The 17,178-nt window shown below is 47.2% G+C and overlaps 1 protein-coding gene across 6 annotated transcripts in view; it reads left to right on the top strand.

Moving 5' to 3' along the window:
• The window catches only part of LOC147710254 (butyrophilin subfamily 2 member A1-like), a 162,590-nt gene that overhangs the window by 88,601 nt on the left and 56,811 nt on the right, over positions 1-17,178 (top strand). For 3 of the 6 annotated variants that reach the window (XM_086920943.1, XM_086920941.1, XM_086920939.1), the window contains one exon: positions 5,035-5,055. The exons of the other annotated variants lie outside the window; for them this stretch is intronic. In XM_086920943.1, the coding sequence (XP_086777069.1) occupies positions 5,035-5,055 (21 nt within the window). The remainder of the gene's footprint in view (positions 1-5,034; positions 5,056-17,178) is intronic. 6 annotated transcript variants of the gene reach the window in all.

Genomic DNA, 17,178 nt, shown 5'->3' with positions numbered 1-17,178 from the left:
ACCAGCACTGAACCCTATAAATACCCCTGTACCTCAAAACCCAAACCTACCCCTGAACCCTAAAAATACCCCTGTACCCCAAAACCCAAACCTACCCCTGAACCCTAAAAATACCCCTGTACCCCAAAACCCAAACCTACCCCTGAACCCTAAAATACACCATAACCCTAAAATACCCCTGTACCTCAAAACCCAAACCTATCCCTGAACCCTTAAAATACCCCTGTACCCAAAAACCCAAACCTAGCCATGAACCTTAAAAATACCCCTGTAACCCAAAACCCAAACCTAGCCCTGAACCCTAAAAATACCCTTGTACCCCAAAACCCAAACCTACCCCTGAACCCTAAAATACCTCTGTACCCCAAACCTAGCCCTGAACCCTAAAAATACCCCTGTACCCCAAAACCCAAACCTAGCCCTGAACCCTTAAAATACCCCTGTACCCCAAAAACCCAAACCTACCCCTGAACCCTTAAAATACCCCTGTACCCCAAAACCCAAACCTACCCCTGAACCCTAAAAATACCTCTATACCCCAAAACTATATCTGAACACTTAAAATACCCCTGTACCCCAAAACCCAAACCTACCCCTGAACCCTAAAAATACCCCTATACCCCAAAACTATATCTGAACCCTTAAAATACCCCTGTACCCCAAAACCCAATTCTAGCCCTGAACCCTAAAAATACCCCTGTACCCCAAAACCTAGCCCTGAACCCTTAAAATACCCCTGTACCCCAAAACCCAAACCTACCCCTGATCCCTAAAAATACCCCTGTGCCCAAACCTAGCCCTGAACCCTAAAAATACCCCTGTACCCCAAAACCCATACCTATTCCTAAACCCTAAAACTACCCCAGTACCCCATAACCCAAAACTATATCTGAACCCTTAAAATACCCAAACACCCCAAAACATATACCTCAGTACCCCAAAACATATACCCCTATACCCATACTTACCTTATCCAAACATTTAAAAAAAACATGCTTTTACCATTCATGCATTTACAACAAATTTTATTGTAAATGTATGCGTAGAAAAAGCATATAAAATGTAATGCCATGCGTTATAATGGCATTGCGGAGTCATGGTACTTTCGTAATGAAAGTATGCGGAGTGATGGTATGCGGAAAGAAAGTTGCAGAATAATCGGTGTTTACCCCCCCCCCCCCCGGTAAGTACATTGGTGGCACGGCGGCCCACATCTCCAGCAACACACTCATATTTTTTCACCACCCATTTGAAAAATGCACAGGTTTCTCTCATTGATGGCCAGCACCAACATACACTTTTAGACACACCTCCCGCCACAAGTTCTAGAATTGCGAACTTTAGAGCTGGGGAGCTACGTTCGAATCTCGGCATCAGCTCAACATCCTGTGATTCCAGGCAAATCGCTTTGTCTCCCCGTGCCTACCACAAATGAATGTGTTCTTCTGTAATGTAAATTGTGCTCATGCCATGTTGTCGAGTTTGCGCTATATAATATTGCAAAGAAATATAAAGTAGGGAAACTCGAGTTCACACACTACTGAACGCGCACTCATAAGTGCATCAGCAGTGCACTGTGAATCGAAGCGTTTCACAGGCCTGTCACAGATAAGAAATGCTATCAAAACGAAATCCTACAAAACAATATACTACTGGCCGGCAACAATTCATACCCGGACAACATCGGCACGGGCTGCTATCAACAATGAAATCATAAACCAAGGACTTATAGAAATTGAAGACTCACTGTATCTATTAAGCGAGAAGTCCTTACAAGATTTCAGCCTGCCGCCAGCGGTCCGAACTAACCTAACTGGATACCACAATATCGCTACCGCACACAATATTCCAGAGCTAAATGACTACCTTGCTCAACACTTGCCTAACTTAGTTCCCGATCAACAACTCGCCTACAACACCATAGTTGATAGTGTTGAAAAGAAGCAAGGCAAACTATTGTTCATAGACACCCCCAGTGGCACAGGAAAGACTTACCTAATCAACCTCATACTTGCCAAAGTTCGATCTTCTAGGAATTTGGCTCTAGCTGTTGCTTCATCTGGAATAGCTGCCACTTTGCTAACAGCTGGGAAAAGAGCACATTCTACCTTTGAACTGCCTCTAACAGTTTCCCTTGAAAGGGATTCAATATGCTCTATTCGGAAAAACGGACCTTTGGGGACACTGCTTCAAAATGTTTCTCTTATCATGTGGGACGAATGTACAATAATACTAAAACCATTGCTGCCTAGCCTTTTTTTACCCGGACAACGTCGGGACGGGCTGCTAGTTAAGATATAAAAGCAGTTCAACCAACAACATGGATTACGACTAACCAACCAAAAAGCAGTGCCAGGGAAATATGCCATTTTATCTTGGAATCGAACGGCTGATTGATCTAAGTGAGCCTTGGACTTTATCCTTTCACAAGTTAAATGCTCCACAAGTGGGACACGTCTTTTGGTGCATGAACTATTTCAGGAAACACTCTTAGAAATACTGCTAGAGATGCCTCTGATGGCATCAATCAAGGTGAAAGAACTTCTTCCACTTCTGAGCCTCCACCAAATCTACTGTTGTACACTGAAATTAGCAATACTAAAATATGCTTAGTAGGATAGACCACCTATTTTTCCAGTGTGTCGAGCACATGGGCCACCTGTTCTGACAAGAATTGAGTCACAAGCAATGGCTCCATCACTGGATTTTCTGGACATTGATGATCTGTTCCAATGCATATGCTCATCCACCCCATTGTGGATTACTGAATCGAGGGTAAAAGATCAATGTATGGACCATTCCTATGTCATGCAACAAAGTACTTACTCTTCTCTGGCAGCAACCCTAGATTTCATGAAAAATTCATGACATCACCATCATTAATTGGGAAAAAGTAGAAATGAATAAATTGCCTTCTAGTGCAAAAATAAAAAAGACTGTTCCCTACATTTTGGAGTTAAAAGGAAGAAAATTGCACTGAAGGAAAGTGTTTACCTTTTATATTTTTTAAACATTTCTTTTTTACTTAACGTCAATAGTGAATAACAAACTAATTTGCTTTACTTGCGTTTTTAATTTAAAATGTTCGTAGAGTCTATTTTGATCATATATTCCATATCATGAATATCTTAAATTCACCTATTGGCTATCGAGGCAAACGTTATGCCGGTTTGCAGCACAAACCTCCATTGGAGGTCTCAGTGGAAAGAAGTGGCCTTCATCTGGTAACTGTTTATGTTCCAGCCTAGCACACGGTGCTAGGCTGTGATAGGAAATAGCTAATTTGCTATTCCATAAGAAACTATGTTATGCAAACCATCTTAGAAACTCAAGAAGAAAATGACTTATCACCTCAAAAAAGCATGGAGGAGTTAGGACGATAAGGACTCAATATCAATGTTAGAATTTTTCTTGCTGTTTTCTCTTACCATGACAATATTCACTACATTTCTTTTTTTATTCTGTGTTGTTAACATTTAGATTTCATGTACTGAATTAGCAGTTGCAAATAAATTTCTTTTAAAACGTCCTGTTTCTTAGTGGTTTTGTGAGTGTTATTCATCAATGAAGAGGGGTGGGAGTTCCACGGTTTCCCATAGCATATCAGATATTGTAATGATTTGGCACTCCCCCCACCTCAAGGATGGCATCATCAGAAACCCTAATCTGATTTCTTCTTTTGGATATTGGATAACACGGCTGTGTTTATTAGCTAGCCTCTAGCCTAGTAGCTGAGGATTTGCATTTTTATCCTAGTGGTAATGTTAGCATTTTCTTTCAGTTCAAGTAAGCTTATTAACATCTTAGGGGCCGTATCCGATCTTGGTCGGTAGGGCACAGAATCGGGTTTGGGATTAGCGGATCAGATTTGGAGGCAGAATTTACGTCCGGGTCATACACGGGTCCGGACGACGAAGTACGATGCGAACAAGCGTGAAATCTCCGTCCGAATCGTTTCCGGGTCCGAACGACTCGGCCACAAGCAAACCGTGGCACGCAATGGAGACGATTTACGACCGAGCTTGTATGATGCTCGATTCGTACAGGCGGATCGAGTCAGAGCCTCCGGCTCGCAATAGCTTCCGGAGTTGGGATTTGGGGGTCCGCATCAGACCCCCTGTTACCCTTAGCCTTATGACTTGGACACAGGGGGAGACCCATGGGTCTCCCCAACATAGGCATGTACGGTGCGGATGGCACCAACACGTATCCACTGTAGGGGGCGCACTTGTCCGCGACGTACCCATTAAGTTAATTGGAGCCCATGTAAGCGTTGCACGACCGGCTCCCATTGACTTCAATGGGAGTCCGACCGAACCGAGTCCGACTGCATACGGCCGCATTGTACTCATTGTACGGTCGGACTGCAGGATCAGAATCGACCCCTAGGTCTGGGATTTGTACAAGGGTAGGTGGTTGAACAGCATCCATTTACTTTTCCTTATCGAGAAGCATCTAATATGTTCCAGGATTTCCCAACTGAACCATCTAAGGAATATAGGCTTGGCCTACAATTTATACTTTATTGATGCTGATGTGAGTGGACATAAGTATCATCTATGGCTATGGCATACATAAGAAACAAATAGAAGAATGAAAAAGACACATATCTATGTTGAAGGGGTGGCCTGTGGTTATGATTTAAAGTAGTATTATGGAACTTTATTTAAAAATATGTTTTATGCATCATAATATGAAGGTTTCATGTAAGCTGAATGTGAGCACAGACGCAATGTTTTTATACAGCTGCTCAGATGGTGCACATGGTTCTTGTCTTATAATGTTGCAAATGCAGATTAATTTGCTCTGTTCAATCCTGACTTTCACATTTTCATTGTGGTGTGACATTTTCAATCTCATCAAATCTAATATCATGCCCCTAATTTTTGTGTATAGCTTGAATTTAGAGAAATTCACCCGACCACAGTTGCCATAATATTGTTTATGGAATAACTCTTGAAAGTTTGCCTTTTAAATTTGGAGCAATGGTGTATTGAATCTGCACAAGTAACACATTTGTTGTTACTATTTCAGACACTCTTCAAAAGGAAAAAGGTATGTGAAATTGCATAGAAACAAAGGTGAGAGCAAGGACAAATCTATTCAAGATAGAGTATGTCTGTTATACAACTTGTCTGAAGATTGTTACTGCCTTTCTTGCATCATTTGCTTTTGATGAAGTTGGGAACTATAATTTGCCCTGTAGAGGGACTATTAGCTACACAGTGAGCAAAGCAATGGCCACCCTGCACCGCGACACTAAACATCAAGACATGCACCTAGGAATTTTATTCAATTTAGACTCTTCGACTCCAGCTTGAAAATATAAAAAAATTATCATCTTCCAATTCATAAATCATTTGTTGGCTATCTGAGCAGACAAATCTAAAGAAAGAATTTCCAAATGATAGTAGTTAAAAACAAATTTTTTTGAGGTGTACAAAATCTTAAAACTGTGTTTGTTACATATCTTTCAAGCCTTTGTATAAACTGCATTACATTTATTACTATTTTACAGACCCCTAATCATTATTTTACAAGGCAGCTTTATTGAAGAGTTCTAGAAAAATATAATAATTGTAAATGTGATAGGTCAGTTTGAAACACATAAACTATCAATACCTATATGAACAGAAATATCTTATGAATATCACATTTTCATACGTTTTACAAAAAGTAAAAAGAATATATAAATAGTCCTCCTAGATAGATAATACCACTCTTTTTGAGTTTCCTGTATGTGTCTAGTTTCACCAGCAGGCAATGTAGAAATAAATTGCACATACCTCAAAACAAAATTAAATTAGTCTTCTCTATATCTTCTCTGAAAGGTGATTTACGTAAAGCAAGAGGTAAATTTATAAATTGAGCAATAATATATGGATCTTATGGAAAAGAAAAGTAAATGATGCACCTAGCCTGGGTGACCGCAAAATCACTCTCCTGATCTGTAAGACCCCAAGTGGACTACAATGTTTGGTGAATAATTTTTAAGACTTTTGCACTGAACGAGGGGTAGTAATAATAAACCATTCTAAGACCAAGTTTATGGCCCTTTGCCCTCACAAAAATCTAGGGGTTCTATAATGCTGGAGGTCGTCCTCTGAATAGGGTATGTGAGTTGGAGTGTTTCGGGGTTAGGTTAACCAGATCTATGTCATGGGCACCACAGCTTGAGAAGAGCAGCCCAAATTTAACTCAGCACTCTGCTATAATTCTAAGACGTTATAAGATATCCCGGACCAAGTGTATTTCTCCTGCACTCTAGGTGCACAGGGAGGGTAGTACCCTATATGGGGGCGAAGTATAGGGCATTTTTAATCTGACTAAACTTGGGGGTGGCCGAGAATAGCTGCCTGAGAGCATAAACTAACGTCCCTAATAATACTCTGCTAAAACCCTTAAAACAAAATATGGGTCTCAATTCAATGAGACATGAGGTCCAATTGAGGCTGTTTCTTTATCAGAGAAGGTTGAAATACTCTGCAGATCTGGATGACCACCACGAAGACTTGGAGGAGATAGTATCACTGGTGAGTTGTAGTAAAATTAAGTGGTTATCTTATATTCAAATGTTGATAGTACACATCCGTTTATGGGTCTATTGGTCTTTCTGGGCATTAACAACCTTCTACCCAAGCTACACTTAAGGATGCATTCTGGGACCAGGTCAATTCCATTAAATTCCAGAATATGTCTGAGGAGTCGCTTACTTCCCTTTTTTTACATTTTAATCTTGACTAGCAGCCCGTCCCGACGTTGTCCGGGTATGAATTGCTGCCGACCAGTAGTATATTGTTTTGTAGGATTTCGTTTTGATAGCATTTCTTATCTGTGACAGGCCTGTGAAATGTTCCGATTCACAGTGCACTGCTGATGCACTTAAGAGTGCGCGTTCAGTAGTGTGTGAACTCGAGTTTCCCTACTTTATTTTTCCTTGCAATATTATATAGCGCGAACTTGACAACATGGCATGAGCACAATTTACCTTACAGAAGGACACATTCATTTTTGGTAGGCACGGGGAGACAAAGCGATTTGACAGGATGTTGAGCTGATGCCGAGATTCGAACGTAGCTCCCCAGCTCTAAAGTTCGCAATTCTAGAACTTGTGGCTGGAGGTGTGTCTAAAAGTGTTTGTCAGTGCTGGCCATCAATGAGAGAGACCTGTGCATTCTTCAAATCGGTGGTGAAAAAATATGAGTATGTTGCTGGAGATGTGGGCTGCCGTGCCACCAATGTACTTACCGGGGAGGGTAAACACCCATTATTCTGCAACTTTCTTTCCGCATACCATCACTCCGCATACTTTCATTACGAAAGTACCATGACTCCGCAATGCCATTATAACGCATGGCATTACATTTTATATGCTTTTCCACGCATACATTTACAAGGAATGAATGGTAAAAGCATGGGTTTTTCTATGTTTGGATAAGGTAAGTATGGGTATATGGGTATATGTTTTGGGGTACTGAGGTATATGTTTTGGGTTGTTTGGGTATTTTAAGGGTTCAGATAAAGTTATGGGTTATGGGGTACAGGGGTAGTTTTAGGGTTTAGGGATAGGTATGCGTTTTGGGGTACAGGTGTATTTTTAGGGTTCAGAGCTAGGTTTGGGTTTTGGGGTATAGGGGTATTTTTAGGGTTCGGGGTAGGTTTAGGTTTTGGGGTACAGGGGTATTTTAAGGGTTCGGGGCTAGGTTTGGGTTTTGGGGTACAGGGGTAGTTTTAGGGTTCAGGGCTAGGTTTGGGTTTTGGGGTACATGGGTATTTGTCGGTTCAGGGGTAGGTTTGGGTTTTGGGGTACAGGGGTATTTATAGGGTTCAGAGCTAAGTTTGGGTTTTGGGGTACAGGGGTATTTTTAGGGTTTAGGGATAGGTTTGGGTTTTGGGGTACAGGGTATATTTATAGGGTTAAGATGGGTTAGTCTTTAAGGGTGTTGGGGTATTTTAAGGAGTAAGGGTGGGTTATGATTATGGGGTGCAGGGGTATTTAAAGGTAGCAGGGTGGACAGGGTGGGAAGAAAAAACAATGAAATATTGGGCACAACGCTCGCTTTTTTTTCCCGTAATCCCGCCCACGCCCACAGCACACGATATGAGACATGACATGAAGGGGGGAACGTACCACATGCCCACAGCGTTTGTCACGCCCACAGCACAACGCAGATACGCCCACAAGGGACTACTTTGCTGGCACGGTTCTTTTACATTTTAAATCTATATGGTGGGCGTCTGCATAGCCTATGTCCTTCTGCTGCAACTGCCCTTTCCAACGCTGTATTGGGTGTTGTGATTGGTGCTGTGGTTCCTGAGATTACCCGCCTCAAAGGTTTGGGCTCTTTCTTTATTATATTAGTATGGGCAGGGCACAAGTCCTAAAAAAAGAAGTGGGGGGACTCTCCAAGTTAGGCGTGGTCACAGGAAGTGACATCATGACAGGAAGTGACATCACAACAGGAAGTGACATCACAACAGGAAGTGACATCGCAACAGGAAGTGACATCATGACAGGTGTAAGCAGGACAAATGCAAGGCAGGGAGATCTGTTGAATAGGATGACTCCCATCTCTCCCTCTGTCCACACCATCTCTCCCTCTGCCTGCACCATCTCTCCCTCCGCCTGCACCATCTCTCCCTCCGCCTGCACCATCTCTCCCTCTGCCTGCACCATTTCTCCCTCTGCCTGCACCATCTCTCCCTCTGCCTGCACCATCTCCCCCTCCCACTCCGCCTGCACCAGCTCTCCCTCTGCCTGCACCAGCTCTCCCTCTGCCTGCACCATCTCTCCCTCTGCCTGCACCATCTCTCCCTCTGTCTCCACCATCTCTCCCTCTGCCTGCACCATTTCCACTCTACCTGCACCAGTTCCACTCTGCCTGCACCATCTCTCCCTCTGTCTGCACCATCTCTCCCTCTGTCCACACCATCTCCCCTCTGCCTGCACCATCTCCCCTCTGCCTGCACCATATCCCCTATGCCTGCACCATCTCCCCTCTGCCTGCACCATCTCCCCTCTGCCTGCACCATCTCCCCTCTGCCTGCAACATCTGCCCTCTGCCTGCTCCGTCTCCCCTCCGCCTGCACCGTCTCACCCCCTGCCTGCACCATCTCATCCAATGCCTGCACCATCTCATCCCCTGCCTGCACCATCTCTCCCTCTGTCTGCACCATCTCTCCTTCTGTCCACACCATCTCCCCTCTGCCTGCACCATCTCCCCTCTGCCTGCACCATCTCCCCTCTGCCTGCACCATCTCCCCTCTGCCTGCAACATCTGCCCTCTGCCTGTTCCGTCTCCCCTCCGCCTGCACCATCTCACCCCCTGCCTGCACCATCTCATCCCATGCCTGCACCATCTCTCCCTCTGCCTGCACCATCTCTCCCTCTGCCTGCACCATTTCCACTCTGCCTGCACCATTTCCACTCTGCCTGCACCATTTCCACTCTGCCTGCACCATCTCTCCCTCTGTCTGCACCATCTCTCCCTCTGTCCGCACCATCTCCCCTCTGCCTCCACCATCTCCCCTCTGCCTGCACCATCTCCCCTCTGCCTGCAACATCTGCCCTCTGCCTGCTCCGTCTTCCCTCTGCCTGCACCGTCTCACCCCCTGCCTGCACCATCTCATCCCATGCCTGCACCATCTCATCCCCTGCCTGCACCATCTCTCCCTCTGGCTGCACCGTCTCCCTCTCAGCCTGCAACATCTCCTTCTCTGCTTGCACCATCCACCCCTTCCGCCTGCACCTCCCTCCCCTGCCTGCTGCTCTTTTAACCCTTTCCTCGTCGCCTTCTCCCCCCCCATGGTTTCTCCCACAGTTTTTGGCTCTTCTCAAAGTGACTGAAATAAACTCATGAAATGCGCTTTGAATTTGTGCACGCAAATTTGCGCCTACCCCGCTCCTATCCCGCTTCGATGTGCTGAGTATCGGAGCCTTTTTTTTAATACTTTCGTATGATTCAACTGAACCTCCATTGTCTAGGGCAGGAGTGGCAAACAGGGTGAGGCCTTTTTTCGTTCCTCCTGCCATCCTGCACACTCTGTGACCTACCTGCGTTTGGCCCATCATAGCGCTGTCCAAAGAAATCAAATGGTCTTTTCAGTGCTTCTCATATTAACATCTGCAATAATGCAGGACAAGCCTCGCAACATGTATACACGGATGATTCAAAAGGTTCAAAAAATTAACTGCAAATGTGACTTTTTACGAAACTCTGAAAGTTCTTACCATTAGAGATTGGGCCAATCTTGACTTTGTGTTCACTGAATGTGGTGTTCCCCAAACGCCCACATGCACTCGGAACATGAACACGACCAAGATCGCATCTCCGAGCAAAAAGAATAGCGAGCAGAAGGTCAAGGGCGGAGCTCATTTAATACTCAAGCCCCTCCCGACAAAGCCGCTGCGCTCGCAGAACTGGGAAAAGGAAGATTCTGGCATCCGTCCATTTCCCTGCACTATAAACAGCATGGGACAATACGGACGGTGTTACATGAACAGTAAATAAATAGCGAGGAGTTCATTTTGGTGTCAGCCCTCTGCTGGTGACACCCGGTGCGGCCCGCACCTCCCGCACCCCCCTTATGACGCCACTGATCACAACCATCCCCAGAAGAGCTCTCTTGTCCAATGATCTAACCATTCATCCTTCCATCAAACCCCTGATATCCACCATTCCAAATGTACATTGTCATCTATTAATTCTTTTATCCATCATGCAGTCTTTCACCATTCATTCTGTCCTTCCATCTGTGTGCCCATCCATATCCAAACCTTTTCAACTATTTGAAAACCTATCCATCGTCTATCTTTCCATTCATCCTTTCAGTCATCCATCCCTTCATCCATCCATTCATTCACTCATCCATCCAACTGTGTACCATTTCACCCAAGCATCCTTTCACTCATCCATCCACTCTTCCACCCACCCACCCATCCATTCACTCATCCATCCAACCATTTACCCTTTCACCCATCCAGCCTGTAAGACAATAAGAAATGTACATTTGTCAGGTGTCATACCTGATATGTATTGTTAGACAAATTAATTATCATAATGTTATCGATCTAGTGAAGATGGAAGGCTGATACAGCAGCATGAGATTAGGGTACCCAACACTTTTACACTCGTTCACTGAAAAACGATTGCATCATATTATGGTGAATATTGTGTTGAATATACCGAAGTGCACAAACATGTTTAAAAAAGCAGTCACAAAAGAAACATTTCCGGGGTGTCTGTGGATTCTTGTGCAAGGGCTATGAATCCCAAAAGTTACAGTGGAGTGGTGCATGCTTCCTCACCTTTCCAGTAATTAAGCGGGTGGTTCTTGCCTTTTATGCACAGCCAGTTGCGGGGTGTTCGCCTCTGATTTGAGCAAGCAGGCTGGAGAGAAGGGACTAACATACCTCTTGGGAACTCGACTCACCGATTAACAGCCCTGCAAGAGCCTTCGCTGCTCAGATTTTTTTTTATTTTAGACAATACTGTGTGAAAAAACAGTCTTAAAATAATCGAACTTTTATTTGAAACACATTACACCCTCCGTTTATTTTCTCAAATGTTGCACATCGTGTTAGCTTTCAACGTATGCCAAAAGAAGAGAGAGAGAGACTCCTGACCCTGTGGCAAGCAGCATACTTCTGGTGAGATTTTTGGGAATGCCCTTGACCAGCTGTTAATTTTGACGGCGGCGCTACCCGCAGGAAGCGGCTCACCACATGCTGTAACACCCCAAACTGGCCCATTGACATTCTGTATGTGGCAATCAGCCCCATACAAAGTGACAATGGGCGGGGTGGGTCTGCTCTTGCGCTTCTAGCAGCCTGTCATTGCAGGAATGGAGGCGGGCAGGTGGAGAGAGGGCGCTCTGTGCCAATGTTTTGAAGCATGTGCGATGCAGCAGAAGGTGGCATTTCTTTCAAGCTCCCCTACATCCTGCTCGGTGCCGCGGCGCTCCTGGCTTCTCATCACAGCGCACCGGGGTGCCGCGGCGCACTCTTTGGGAACCACAGCATTAGGGGATGATGGGCTAATAAAGCTGGCAGTGAGGTGCAATATTGGGAGAGTCTGTTTTCGTACATATCCGGATGAGGCGGGCAGGCAGCAGGCGAGGCCGGGGACGAAGGAAAGTCTGAAGCGGGACGGCGTTTTGATTGAGCAGGGTGGACGGCGTCCACCCTGGAAAACCCTGGAAAATAAGTGGGGGGATGCCGTCCACCCGCGTGGTACCCCGACTCGTGCCCTGAGTATGGATATGGATGGACCTGGGGGTCTATAGATTAGTAGCCCTGAGAATGTGTGTGTTACCGAAAGGGTGATGGAAAATTGGCAGCTTTCGCACACACTTATATTCATTTTTTAACAGACCGGCAAGTCCGCCCCCACCTTTCCTATGCGATCCTCTTTAAAAATGTGACACCATGGGGGAAAGGCCATTAAAATATCTGGAATAGAGCTATCTTTTCAGTAATGAATAAGACATCCAGATCTGCCTCCTCCAGCAACAGACAGATTTCAATTTTATGTTTTGGGAAGGAACGGCTATTAATTGGGCCCTATTCCCAGGTCATGTTCCAGCGCACGACAGCTGTGGGCGTATTTAACGAGTTTACCTCAAATGTGCAGTGCTTGCATACCTGGGCCAATCAAGTTACTCAAAAATGTTAAACCACCAATAAGAAGCCCCGTGCCATCATTCAAGTTTAAATCAAGTATTGCTTCTGGACCAGAGAGAGCTCGGTGTAGGTGCCCTCGTTGGACATAAAATGCCTTGAAATAGCTCGCTATTCTAAGGTGTGTCAAAACTCGTTATTTTCAGCTTGAAAAAAAGCTAGCCTACTCATTGGCCAAGAGCCACCTCTAACCAAAAACGTTTATTTGTCATCAAAGTTGTGAGCATAAAAAAAAATCATTAATTGTAGTGAGCGCTCTAGCGTTGCACGTCACGTAGCTACGTGACGTGCGGTGACGTAGGAAGGCGGCGTGCGCAGCGAGGCATTAGCGCGCGAGCAGGCTGGGCAGAGGACATGCTCGGCGCTCCTTGTACGATATAACCTGAATAAATAGAGTGTACAGCAACCTGACTCCGAGAGTTATTGGGGGAAGAAAGTGCATCATTACAGTGGCGAGGAGGGTGGGATCAGCGACCCACGACCCCCCACGGCACGGATCACGCGACGAACAGCGGAAACGGAGCGGAGTCGCGGAGCGGAGAGCAAGGAGGGCCCGAGGGAACGCACAGGGACCACACCCTGACCGGGCACCACAAGGAGCGCAACAGAGCCAATAAGCACGCGGAACAGTGCACCGCAGGCGCGCAGTGAGCAACCTGCTGGGAGCCGCGACGCAACCTGAGTCGGAAGCTAGTCACGACCACGGCCCACAGGGAACCGCACTGGCTACCCCACCTGAGCGGGAAGGGGCTGAAAGGAGCAGCCCTCCACCCTTACTCAGTGAGGAGGAACAAAACAGCACGCCAGGGAGCCCGAGAAGCCTGGAGAGTGCGCCGCCCACATCTAAGGGCGAGAAGATGAGCGCGCAAGCGGGGTTCGCAATGGCGCCAGTCCAGTTCCTTCCCAGACCAGGGGAACCGCTCATGAAATGGGCGGACTGGAAGGAGTACATAGATAATTTTATAGAAGTACTGGAAGACGAAAGTGAGGAGAAATTCAAGCCACCGAGAAAGAAACGCATCCTACTGTTAAACCTGGGCCCGGAAGGCCTGAGGATCTACAAAAGCCTGGTTCCTAAGAAGAGAGAGGCGACGGATGACGACGTGTACGCACACGCAATGGAAGACCTGGATGAACACTTCAAACCATCAGTATGTGTCTCAGTGGACAGGTTTAACTTCCAACAAAGGAAACAACAACCAGGGGAAACGGTGGAAGAGTGCGTGGCGGCGCTGAGGAAACTGGCGTCCTCATGCAGGTACGCCAACTGGGAAAGTGAATTCATAAAAGACCAAGTGGTGATGCACACCACGTGCACGAATGTGCAGGACAAGCTATGGGCTGCAGGGGACACCTCACTCAAGGACGTACTAGTGATAGTCAAGAGGGCCGAACTGGCGCGAAGGTGCGCAGCGGCCACGAAGAAAGAAAGTGTGCCCAGCGGCGTAGTGAACAAAGTGGACAACGAAGAGCACCACAGAGACCACCAAACACGGAAACCACCAGAAAAGGGTCCGAGCAGATGGCAAAGCAACCCTGGCCCCTCTGGTAAATCGACCGGAAGTAACAAAAGGTCTTGCTACAGGTGCGGAAGTTGGTCGCACGAGGCGCACGACCGGAAGTGCCCCGCGTTTCGCGCCAAGTGCATGTTTTGCGGAATTGTCGGCCATTATGAGAAAGTGTGCAGGAAGAAAGCTTCCAAGAATGCAGTGAATGCAGTGAAGTACGTGGGCCAGGAAGCGGAGGAACCTGACGAAGTGGCTGAAGAAGAAGTGGTGACGGTCCTCTGCATCTACGACGAGATCCTGAGCGTGGATGGCCAAGTCCGAGGCGCCGATGGAAGGAGAACGATGAAGCCAATTATGGACATGACGATAGGAGGTGTTGGAATCCAAGTGGTGGCAGACACAGGATCACCCTACACCATAATTCCGAGAACCGTATGGGAGGAGAAGTTCGCTCCACAACTGGGCCCCGAATTGGATAGACTGGACATACGTCCCGTCACTTTGGAGAAGTGTGGCTCAGTGGTTAGAGGCGGCAGACCCGGAGGCTGAGAGCGGCCGCGGACCAGGGTTCGATTCCCGACGCGGCAGGGTCTCGGGCTCAAAATTCCACGGACTCGTTAATTCTCGCGCCGGTGCCTACTCAACTCACGGGGTCACACTCTGCGACTCTGGGCAATAGCTTGCTTAATCTCCACTACGGCCCCTCGCGGCGGGATGCCTGGCTTTCACCTTGTGGATACCCTGCCGGGGGTATCTCACAAGGGAATACCAGGACGGGTTCCCTAAGCAAGCGCCCTGAGACCTTCGGGTGATTTGTGCGCTATATAAGTCAAATTACATTACATTTTACATTACACTTACAATGGAGACCGAATCCCCATGGCCGGATGCAGGAAGCTGAACTTCGAGTTCAGGGGCAGATCCGCCTCGTGCAAGCTGTACGTCTCCGAGAAAGGCCCTTCTGTCCTAGGGTGGCTCGACCAAGGAGACCTAGGGATCAAATTGGACCCAGGAGGCAAGGAGCAAATCCTGCTGACGGAGCAAGAAGAGGGGCCGGACACGGACAGATGGAAGAAGGGGTTTCCAACGGTCTTTGGGGGCACAGTGGGGAAACTCGACAGATTTGCGCACAAGATCATCCTCACAGAGGGAGCGGTACCGGTGGCCCACAAGGTGAGAAACATCCCGTTGGCTGTGAGGGACGACGTAAAGGAGGAGCTACGGCAGCTAGAAAAAAGAGGGATCATCGAGCCGATTACCTGTGCTGAATGGTTGGCGCCATTGGTGGTGGTGAAGAAACCCAATGGCAAGGTCCGCCTATGCGTTGACCTGCGCGAGTTGAACAAAAACATAGTGGTGGAGAAGTTCCCCCTTCCCTGAATAGAGGAGATGTTGGCCAGCACGAGGGGTGTCCAGTGGTATTCCACCATAGACTTAACATCAGCTTATCACCAGATTGCATTACACCCGGAGAGCCGCAAATTGACCTCGTTCATAACTCCCTTTGGGTGCTATCAATTCCGCCGCATGCCGTTCGGGCTAGCCTCAGCGGCTGCGGTGTTCCAAAGACTCATGCACCAGTTGTTCAAGGACAGACCAGGGGTCCAATACTTCCAGGACGATATCTTGGTGATGGGACGAGACAAAGCCGACCATGACAAAAAACTGAACGAGGTATTGGGAATCCTGGAAAGGAAGGGCCTCACTGCAGAATGGGCCAAGTGCCGCATAGGAATGGAAAAGGTGACGTACTTGGGCCATGAGATAAGTGCACGAGGAGTAACCCCCAAAGCTGAAAATGTGAAAGCAATCTGCGATGCACCCCCACCGGCCAGCAAGGAGGAAGTCCGATCATTCTTGGGGATGGCAGAGTACTACGGAAAGTTCATAGAACATTTCGCCTCAAAGACCCATCATATGAGACTGCTTACAAGAGAAAACAGCGAATTCCGGTGGTCGGAAGAGGCCCAGCAAGAATTCGATAAGGTAAAAAGAGAGGTGGCAGGAGCTGTTCCGCTACAAGGATTCGACCCTCAAGGAAGCACAATACTCACAACGGATGCCAGCGACAAAGGACTGGGAGCAGTCCTCATGCAAGACCGCGGCCAAGGGAGAGTGGAAACGATATGCTTTGCGTCCCGCACCCTGAACGACACCGAGAAGAAGTATAGCGTGGTCGAGAAGGAAATGTTGGCGGTAGTGTGGGCCATGTCTCGGTTCAGGCAATTTCTGTGGGGCACCAGGTTCCGGTTGAGGACTGATCACAAGCCACTGCTCAAGGTACTCACATCCAGCGGACATGCAGACGCAACGCCGAGGATCTCCAAGATGTCACTCAAACTAATGGAGTTTCGATATGATGTGGAACATATCCCAGGGAATAAGAACAAAGTGGCAGATTACCTAAGCAGGGCGGCAGCAATGGAGCCCAGCACAGAATGCAGCGAGGGGGCGGAAGAGTGGGTCGCACTCACTGAAGACCAAGAAACGACCATAAGCAGACAAGAATGGAAACTAGCATACGAAGAAGACCCCGTCCTAAAAGAAGTGAAAGCCCATATAGTAAGGGGTTGGCCAGACAAAAACAAGACAGGGCGAGACCTCATTCCGTACTTCGAAGTTAGGGAGGAACTATCAACTGATGACCAAGGCATATTCATATTCAGAGGAGAGAGAGTCATACCACCGGCAAAAATGATTCCCCTGTTGATGGACATGTTGCACGAAGGCCACCTGGGAGCTGGGAAGTTGAAACTGAGGGCCAAGCAGAATTATTGGTGGCCGGGAATGGACATAAAAGCGGAGAGACACGTTAGGGAGTGCCCGAGGTGCCAAGGCGCAGACAAAACACTCAAACCTTTGCGCCCAGCCCTGGGGAAATTTGATCCTCCGAAGAATCAGTGGGAGGAACTGTCTATAGACATCTTGGGTCCAGTACTAAATGCACAAGGAATACAGAAATACATCTGCGTAATGGTGGACCGATATTCC

The sequence above is a fragment of the Lissotriton vulgaris genome, chromosome 5, assembly GCF_964263255.1.
Source record: "Lissotriton vulgaris chromosome 5, aLisVul1.2, whole genome shotgun sequence".
Lineage (NCBI taxonomy): Eukaryota > Metazoa > Chordata > Amphibia > Caudata > Salamandridae > Lissotriton > Lissotriton vulgaris.
Note: the sequence above shows the minus strand (reverse complement) of the source record. Positions and strands in the feature narration are given on the sequence as shown.